Genomic DNA, 10,254 nt, shown 5'->3' on the forward strand with positions numbered 1-10,254 from the left:
GTGAACAGGTCAGGGTTCCATAGCCGCAGGCAGAACAGTTGACACTGGAGCAGCAGCACGGCCAGGTGGACTGGGGACAGCAAGGAGTCATCATGCCAGGTAGTCCTGAGGCATGGTCCTAGGGCTCAGGTCCTCCGAGAGAGAGAAAGAAAGAAAGAGAATTAGAGAGAGCATACTTAAATTCACACAGGATAAGACAGGAGAAATACTCCAGATATAACAGACTGACCCCAGCCCCCCGACACACAAACTACTGCAGCATAAATACTGGATGCTGAGACAGGAGGGCTCAGGAGACACTGTGGCCCCATCTGATGATACCCCCAGACAGGGCCAAACAGGCAGGATATAACCCCACCCACTTTTCCAAAAGCACAGCCCCCACACCACTAGAGGGATACCTTCAACCACCAACTTACCATCCTGAGACAAGAGCGAGTATAGCCCAAAATAAAAATTGAGCTCTATAGGAGAAAGCCCTGCCTCCAGCTGTTTGCTTAGAAATTCTAGGGACAATTAGGAGGCCTGTGTCTTATGAMCGTAGCGTACGTGTAGGTATGTACGGCAGGACCATATCGGAAAGATAGGTAGGAGCAAGCCCATGTAATGCTTTGTAGGTTAGCAGTAAATCCTTGAAATCAGCCCTTGCCTTAACAGGAAGCCAGTGTAGGGAGGCTAGCACTGGAGTAATATGATCAAACTTTGTGGTTCTAGTCAGGATTCTAGCAGCCGTATTTAGCACTAACTGAAGTTTATTTAGTGCTTTATCCGGGTAGCCGGAAAGTAGAGCATTGCAGTAGTCTAACCTAGAWGTAACAAAAGCATGGATGAATTTTTCTGCATCATTTTTGGACAAAGTTTCTGATTTTTGCAATGTTACGTAGATGGAAAAAAGCTGTTCTTGAAACAGTCTTGATATGTTCGTCAAAAGAGAGCTCAGGGTCCAGAGTAACGCCGAGGTTCTTCACATTTTATTTGAGACGACTGTACAACCATCAAGATTAATTGTCAGATTCAACAGAAGATCTCTTTGTTTCTTGGGACCTAGAACAAGCATCTCTGTTTTGTCCGAGTTTAAAAGTGTATAGTTTGTATCCATCCACTTCCTTATGTCTGAAACACAGGCTTCTAGCGAGGGCAATTTTGGGGCTTCACCATGTTTCATTGAAATGTACAGCTGTGTGTCATCCGCATAGCAGTGAAAATTAACATTATATTTTCGAATGACATCCCCAAGAGGTAAAATATATAGTGAAAACAATAGAGGTCCTAAAACGGAACCTTGAAGAACACCGAAATGTACAGTTGATTTGTCAGAGGACAAACCATTCACAAAGACAAATTGATATCTTTCCGACAGATAAGATCTAAACCAGGCCAGAACTGATCCGTGTAGACCAATTTGGGTTTCCAATCTCTCCAAAACAATGTGGTGATCGATGGTATCAAAAGAAGCACTAAGGTCTAGGAGGACAGATGCAGAGCCTCGGTCTGACGCCATTAAAAGGTCATTTACAACCTTCACAAGTGCAGTCTATGATGGAGTCTAAAACCAGACTGAAGCATTTCGTAAACATTGTTTGGCTTCAGGAAGGCAGTGAGTTGCTTACCAACAGCTCTTTCTAAAATTTTAGAGAGGAATGGAGGATTCGATATAGGCCGATTTTAGCTTTTTTGTATTTTCTGTTTCGAGGTTTGGCTTTTTCAAGAGAGGCTTTATTACTGCCACTTTTAGTGAGTTTGATACACATCCGGTGGATAGAGAGCCGTTTATTATGTTCAAACGTAGGAGGGCCAAGCACAGGAAGCAGGTCTTTCAGTAGTTTAGTTGGAATCGGGTCCAGTATGCAGCTTGAAGGTTTAGAGGCCATGATTATTTTCATCATTGTGTCAAGAGATATAGTACTAAAACACTTAAGTGTCGCCCTTGATCCTAGGTCCTGGCAGAGTTGTGCAGACTCAGGACAACTGAGCTTTGGAGGAATACGCAGATTTAAAGAGTAGGCTGTAATTTGCTTTCTAATGATCATGATCTTTTCCTCAAAGAAGTTCATGAATTTATTACTGCTGAAGTGAAAGCCATCCTCTCTTGGGGAATGCTGCTTTTTAGTTAGCTTTGCGACAGTATCAAAAAKAAATTTMGGATTGTTCTTATTTTCCTCAATTAAGTTGGAAAATTAGGATGATCGTGCAGCAGTGAGGGCTCTTCGATACTGCACGGTACTATCTTCCCAAGCTAGTCGGAAGACTTCCAGTTTGGTGTGGCGCCATTTCCATTCCAATTTTCTGGAAGCTTGCTTCAGAGCTCGGGTATTTTCTGTATACTAGGGAAATAGTTTCTTATGACAAATGTTTTTAGGGATGCAACTGCATCTAGGGTATTGCGCAAGGTTAAATTGAGTTCCTCAGTTAGGTGGTTAACTGATTTTTGTCCTCTGGCATCCTTGGGTAGGCAGAGGGAGTCTGGAAGGGCATCAAGGAGTCTTTGGGTTGTCTGAGAATTTATAGCATTACTTTTGATGCTCCTTGGTTGGGGTCTGAGCAGATTATTTGTTGCGATTGCAATCATAATAAAATGGTGGTCCGATAGTCCAGGGTTATAAGGAAAAACATTTCCAAGATCCACAACCATTTATTCCATGGCACAAATCTAGGTCCAGAGTATGACTGTGGCAGTGAGTAGGTCCAGAGACATGTTGGACAAAACCCACTGAGTCGATGATGGCGCCGAAAGCCTTTTGGAGTGGGTCTGTGGACTTTTCCWTGTGACTATTAAAGTCACCAAAATGTGGAATATTAYCTGCTATGGCTACAAGGTCCACCATTTGTTTTAGTGTGTTTTGTCTCGTCTTTGAACAGGTTGACGAAAACATGAAAGTGGCCCAGGAAAGAAATGCAGTCCAAGAGGGCATGTTTTACTTCCGGAAGGACATCTATAAAGGTGAGATGATACAAGTCCATTGTTTAAAAACCTGGTCAGGGTGTGTTTTGTCAAAATGCCTAAACAGTTTAATGCTTCCTCTTCTCTTGTGTCATAGGCTGTAACCCTGTCCTCGATAGCTCCTCAGTGGCCCAGAACGGCTTGGACAGTGAGGGTGACAATGAGTACATACTGATGAGCATTGACACAATCATCAATGGAAAGGTGCTTATTAATAATAGTTCTAATTTAATATATCTTTCTCCTGAGCCCTTTACTGCAAATCAGGTTTGAGTTCAAATTTGGATAACCGGTACCACGAAAGTGGCTCACCTTTTAGCCAGGTAAATTTCTATGGCAACAAATCCTTCAGAACTAACCTGCTTCGAACAGGCTAACTCAGGGATAACTACATTTATCCTGAATTAAGTGTCTGAGCTATGAGTTGAAGACTAATTAAATAAGATACCCTCCCTCTCGCAGAGATTGTATCCCCCTTTTTGAGTTTAATATTTTTTTTTATGTTAAAATACCTATCACACATTTAGTAATGATAGCATTTGCTTTCCAAACTGTAAATTTTTTGCGCAATTGTATTTAAAAAATGGTAAAAGTATAATTGACAGCCCCAACCAACCATAGACATACACTATATATACAAAAGTATGGTGACACACCTTAAAATAAGTGGATTCGGCTATTTCAGCCACACCGTTGCTGAGAGGTGTGTAAAATTGAGCACACAGCCATGCAGTCTCCATAGACAAACATTGRCAGTAGAATGGCCTTACTGAAGAGCTCAGTGACTTTCAACGTGGTACCATCATAGGATGCCACATTTCCAACAATTTCTGTAGCTGCCCCAGTCAACTAAGTGCTGTTATTGTGAAGTGGAAACATCTAAGAGCAAAAATGGCTCAGCCGTGAAGTGGTAGGCCACACAAGCTCAAAGAACGGGACCGCCGAGTGCTGAAGTGCGTAAAAATCATCTGTCCTCAGTTACAACACTCACTACCGAGTTCCAAACTGCCTCTGTAAGCAACGTCAGCACGATAAATGTTTTTCGGGATCTTCATGAAATGGGTTTCCATGGCTGAGCAGTCGCACACAAGTCTAAGATCACCGTGCACAATGCCAAGCGTTGGCTGGAGTGGTGTAAAGTTTACTGCCATTGGATTCTGGAGCAGTGGAAACGTTCTCTGGAGTGATGAATCACACTTCACCATCTGGAAGAATCTGGGTTTGGCGGAAGCCAGGAGAACGCTACCTGCCCCAATGCATAGTGCCAACTTTAAAGTTTGGAGAAATAATGGTTTGGGGCTGTTTTTCATGGTTCAGCCTAGGCCCCTTAGTTCCAGTGATGGGAAATCTTAACGCGACAGCATACAATGACATTCTAGACGATTCTGTGCTTCCAACTTTGTGGCAACAGTTTGAGGAAGACCCTTTCATGTCTGYATGACAAAGCGTGGTCCATAGAGAAATGGTTTGTCGAGGTCGGTGTGGATGAACTTCACTTGCCTGCACAGAGCCCTGACCGCAACCATATAGAAAACCTTTGGGRTGAATTGGAACGCCTACTACGAGCAGGCCTAATCGCCCAACATCAGTGCCGACCTCACTAATGCGCTTGTGGCTGAATGGAAGAAAGTYCCCACAGCAATATTCCAACAATGGAAAGCCACATACTTTTGGTCATGTAGTGTATAATCCATAATGGCAGTTCCCATTCAAGTCAAGACTGGCAGCCATTGTTAGTGTACCCATGAGTTTAACAGTCAAATTGCCAGGGTGGTTAGAGGTTCCAAAACCCGTCTATGGATTATATGTCTATGGTATCAATGCAACAAGCTGTTCCTCGGGAGTGATATTAGTTGGAAGAAGGTGATCATGCATTGATAAGTACACCAAAGACAGCAATGACAAAGTAATAAAATAGATTGCATTTCTAAAAGACTATTTCACACCATAGCATGCTGAATTTGCAAGGTAACTGTTCTTTCGTTTTGATTTCAGCACAAATGAAAATGGCACTGACTCATCCATGTTTGATGTTTCAGTAATGTCTCAATGAATAATTCTGTGTTCGACTAGCAATGTTGTTCAGGCATGTGCAGATACAAGCCTGCTAGATTTAGCTACAGGCCGACGCAGGGTTGCCAGGTCTAGCTAAAACTTTATCCCAATGACCACTCAAAACCCGCCCAAGCCTGAAAAGTTTATTTTTTTCTCTCGCAGCAAAAGATGAGTTGCCACATTTATCCAAAGGTGTCTCCATAATGACCATCTAAATACAACTGGTCAAATTGCTTTACCTTTTTTCKGCATTTCTCCCTTTTGTTATTTGTTCATCACACAAAATTATTTTTTTCTTGAACCAGAAGTGATTGATAGTGAATGGTTAAGATGTGATATAGTGTTAGTACAAGTCACATTGCTCTAAAACAATAGTATTTTCAACTGGAGTATAAAAATCAATAGCGCCAACCGTTTGCTTTTTAGCTTTTTATTTAATTGAAAAATGTCTATTCATGTGTGGCTGCAGCCTGATGTCGCCGTCATCCATCCCTCTGGAGCAARATGGATAGGAAAGAGATCCATCATGAGTCCAGTACATCAAGTTTTATTCTACTATTAATCAATCATTCACTGCTATTATAATTTTATAGTCCGTAATAGAGTTAATCATTTCTCCTCTGTCCTCACCTATGCGCTGCTGTGTAACACTTTCTCTCTCTCCTCTGACTTCAGCTTTCTGGACAATGTTAGCTAGCTAGCTTGCTACATACAGGACTCCAGACTAACTTTTTCTTTACCGTCCCAGAATCTTCCCGAGGTGCAATTTAAATGTAAACATACTGTATATAAACTCAGCAAAAAAAGAAATGTCCTATCACTGTCAACTGCGTTTATTTTCAGCAAACTTAACATGTGTAAATATTTGTATGAACATAACAAGATACAACAACTGAGACCATAAACTGAACAAGTTCCACAGACATGTGACTAACAGAAATKGAGTAATGTGTCCTTGAACAAAGGGGTGTCAAAATCAAAAGTAGCAGTATCTGGTGTGGCCACAAGCTGCATTAAGTACTGCAGTGCATCTCCTCATGGACTGCACCAGATTTGCCAGTTATTGCTGTGAGATGTTACCCCACTCTTCCACCAAGGCACCTGCAAGTTCCCAGACATTTCTGGGGGGAATGGCCCTAGCCCTGACCCTCCGATCCAACGGGTCCCAGACGTGCTCAATGGGATTGAGATCCGTGCTCTTCGATTGCCATGGCAGAACACTGACATTCCTGTCTTGCAGGAAATCACGCACAGAACGAGCAGTATGGCTGGTGGCATTGTCATGCTGGAGGTTCATGTCAGGATGATCCTACAGGAAGTGTACCACATGAGGGAGGAGGATGTCTTCCCTGTAACACACAGTGTTGAGATTGCCTGCAATGACAACAAGCTCAGTCCGATGATGCTGTGACACACCGCCCCAGACCATGACGGACCCTCCAAATCTATCCCGCTCCAGTACAGGCCTTCATATAACGCTCATTCCTTCGACGACAAAAGCGAATCCGAGCATCACCTCTGGTGAGACAAAACCGTGACTCGTTAGAGGAGAGCACTTTTTGCCAGTCCTGTCTGGTCCAGCGACGGTGGGTTTGCGCCCATAGTCGACGTTGTTGCCGGTGATGTCTGGTGAGGACCTGCCTTACAACAGGCCTACAAGCCCTCAGTCCAGCCTCTCTCAGCCTATTGCGGACAGTCTGAGCACTGATGGAGKGATTGTGCGTTCCTRGTGTAACTCGGGCAGTTGTTTCCATCCTGTACCTGTCGCGCAGCTGTGATGTTCGGATGTACCGATCCTATGCAGGTGTTGTTACACGTGATCGCCACTGCGAGGACGATCAGCTGTCCGTCCTGTCTCCCTGTAGCGCAGTGTTAGGCGTCTCACAGTATGGACATTGCAATTTATTGCCCTGGCCAGATCTGCAGTCCTCATGCCTCTTTGCAGCATGCCTAAGGCACGTTCACACAGATGAGCAGGGACTCTGGGCATCTTTCTTTTAGTGTTTTTCAGAGTCAGTTGAAAGACCTCTTTAGTGTCCTAAGTTTTCATAACTGTGACCTTAATTGCCTACCATCTGCAAGCTGTTAGTGTCTTAACGACTGTTCCACAGGTGCATGTTCATTAATTGTTTATGGTTCATTGAATAAGACTGGGAAACAGTATTTAAACCCTTTACAATGAAGATCTGTGAAGTTATTTGGATTTTTACGAATKATCTTTGAAAGACAGGATCCTGAAAAAGGGACGTTTCTTTTTTTGCTGAGTTTATTTTTGGGGAGGTTGATATGCCAACATGGCTATGGTCATAGGACCTAGGTCATTCACAGTGATTTTAAAAAGCTAATGAGTAGCCTACTACTGATAGATAAATGCAGCTGTCAACTGACCCAGAAATGTACATTAAAAAAAKAATACTCTAAAAAGGCCAACATTGGAATAATATTTTGCAAAATTGTACAGAAATAATTAACCTACATAGGCTGTAGCCAATATGCATATAACCTATCATGTCCACATCGATACTGATATGGAGGCGCCAGAAAATGTAGCTGAACTTTGAGATACATAAAGTCTAAAAGCCAGTCATGTTTGACAGTAATGTCGGATAATTAACATCTAAAGGCTTGATTCTGTTGAGATACTCTGTGCATGATTCGTTCAGATCAAATGGSCACGAGCCAATTTAACCAAACTTAATTGTTCAATACCTGGAGGTTTTACGTCATTTTATAAGGCGAAAATCAGACCATATTCTTTTATAAACACTATAAAATGTGCCATTGATACCAGTATTTTCTATTGTTCTATTGGTTTTCAAATCGACTTCCTTGTCCACCAGGCAAAGGCACATCCTACTCAGATTAGACACCAATACTAATTGTTGCATCTTTAGATCTCCTCTTTCTAAATTTATAACATATTTTAATCTCTGTCACATGAAAACGCTTGCATGTGCCATGCGCGTTTTAGAACAGTGTGTTCCCGCTAATTGCATTTTGGAACCTTCTCCCGTAGCCTACTGCCGTGTGCGCGTTGCTGCACTTATAATGTGAAGAAATWATATTTTATAAACATTTTAAGATAAACGTTCTGATCTGTTGCATTAGCATTATTGCTTTTAAATATTTGTTGATGGACAGTAGTTGTCCCAGAATCTGTTTAAACCATCCCAGACATTTTTTTTTTTTTTTTTGCATCCCCGGGATGACGGGACAACCTTAATTTAAAGCCCTGGCAACATACCAAGTGAGAAAGCACATTCTTCGATCCTCTCTCTGAAACTGTTGGATGACTATTTCTCATTTTCTTTCCCTTGCTGTGTTGCCTCTAGTAGGCTAGTGATTAGTTAGACTGGGGTGCGGTCAGGATACAACGAACGAGGCAAACAAGAATTATAGTGGGAGAAGTATCTAGCTAGTGCTAATTACATCGTTTGTTGTTTTCACATCACTTGTCATGACTGCCTCCCTCCCCACCACTCACTGCCTGATAGTCAGCAGTAGCAGGTCACAGTGAAATAAAATAATAATAATTAAAGAAAAATTCCATGGCAGCTGCRGTGCAATTTAGAAGTGGCCCAAAAATCTGCAACCTCTGACCAATACGTTTTCACCCTGTTACATTGTTTTCAAAGTAGCCCATTTTTGCGGCCAAACCATGGACATGGCGACCCTGGGCGGAAAACGATATCCACCTTCGTAGTATGGATGAAGCCTGACGTGAAATGTGATGCTGGCTAGCTTTCTAAAAGCCTGAGTAGATCTAGCTTGCTTCGTAGGATAACACTCTTGAGTTGTTGTTTCTTATCATTTAGGAAGGAGTTTTTATCACTTATCACTTATCATCACTTATCATTCTTATCATTCTTATCATTTAGGAAGGAGTTTTTCAAGGGCTGATACCAATCCTTAACTGCTACCTGGAAAACATGGAGGTGGACGTCGATACAAGATGCACCATCCTGAACTACCTGAAGCTCATCAAGAGACGCGCCTCAGGTACAGTATATTTAGCAAATGGACAATGACAATTTGACGCTGGGTTGGGTAACATGTTTTTGTGGGCTATTGTTGTGGCCCATGGGATTATCACATCATTGGTGGAGCTTAGTAAAAGCATGCAGCATTCCAATAGTGGAAGGCACATTTTGCTCCCTGACACTGTCAACAAGGTTTGGTAGTTCTTTGTGCATTAGTGTTGAATCTGAACTGAAGCCACATGAAAATGTATAGGATTATAAATGCCAAACATTAACTTGTTTGTTTTTGGTGTATATCTTAGTGTAACATCTTAATTATCAAAACCCTCAAAAATCATGATATTGCTCGCTTTCTCCTTGTTGCTGATGTAGGTGAACTGATGACCATGGCAAAGTGGATGAGGGAGTTTGTCGACAAGCACACTCAATACAAGCAAGACAGCGTAATAACTGACAAAATAAACTACGACTTACTCCGCAAGTGTGACAGTATCTCAAAAGGRGAGGAGCGATGCCCAGAACTTATTGGAGACCCAGTCAATCGGGGCAAATAAACCAATTGTCACAGCTGTAATCAATGAATTAATGTGTTGTCCATCATCAATGATGCACGTGAAAAGAGAGCCTGAATRTCTGGCTGAACAAAGAAGTGGTCCAAACTACACTAAACAAAAATATAAACGCAACATGTAAAGTGTTGGTTTCATGAGCTGAAATAAAAAATCCCACAAATGTTCCGTACGCACAAAAACGTATTAATCTCAACTTTTGTGCACAAATTTGTTTACATCCATGTTAGTGGGCATTTCTCCTTTGCCACGATAATCCATCTACCTGACAGGTGTGGCGTATCAATAAGTTGATTAAACAGCATGATCAGTACACAGGTGTACCTTGTGCTGTGGACGAAAAGAGCACTGTAAAATGTGCCGTCAAGTTTTGAGTGTCCACCAGAGCTGTTGCCAGAGAATTGAATGTTAATTTCTCTACCGTAAGTCTGTCGTTTAAGAGAATTTGGCAGTAAGTCCAACCGGCCTCAGCTGTAGACCATTTGTAACCACGCCAGCCCAGGACCTCCGCATCCAGCTTCTTTGACTGAGAGCAGCCCCCCAGACAGCTGATGAAACTGGGTTTGCACAACTGATTAATTTCTGCAAATAAACTCAGAAACCGTCTCAGGGAAACTAATCTGCGTGCTCGTCACCCTCACCAGGGTCTTGAACTGACTGCAGTTCGGCGTCGTAACCAATTTCAGCAGGCACATGCTCACCTTCAATA

The 10,254-nt window shown here is 42.3% G+C and overlaps 1 protein-coding gene across 2 annotated transcripts in view; it reads left to right on the forward strand.

Moving 5' to 3' along the window:
• LOC111978043 (glutamate--cysteine ligase catalytic subunit) overlaps positions 1-10,007 on the forward strand; it is a 59,254-nt gene extending 49,247 nt beyond the window's left edge. For both annotated transcript variants that reach the window (XM_024007810.2, XM_024007811.2), the window contains 4 exons: positions 2,860-2,941; positions 3,039-3,145; positions 8,875-8,995; positions 9,349-10,007. In XM_024007810.2, coding sequence (XP_023863578.1) covers positions 2,860-2,941; positions 3,039-3,145; positions 8,875-8,995; positions 9,349-9,530 — 492 coding nt within the window. In that variant the 3' untranslated portion in view covers positions 9,531-10,007. The remainder of the gene's footprint in view (positions 1-2,859; positions 2,942-3,038; positions 3,146-8,874; positions 8,996-9,348) is intronic.
• Positions 10,008-10,254: the final 247 nt, after the last annotated feature.

This window comes from Salvelinus sp. IW2-2015, linkage group LG18 (genome assembly GCF_002910315.2).
Source record: "Salvelinus sp. IW2-2015 linkage group LG18, ASM291031v2, whole genome shotgun sequence".
In the NCBI taxonomy this organism is placed as follows: Eukaryota; Metazoa; Chordata; class Actinopteri; order Salmoniformes; family Salmonidae; genus Salvelinus; species Salvelinus sp. IW2-2015.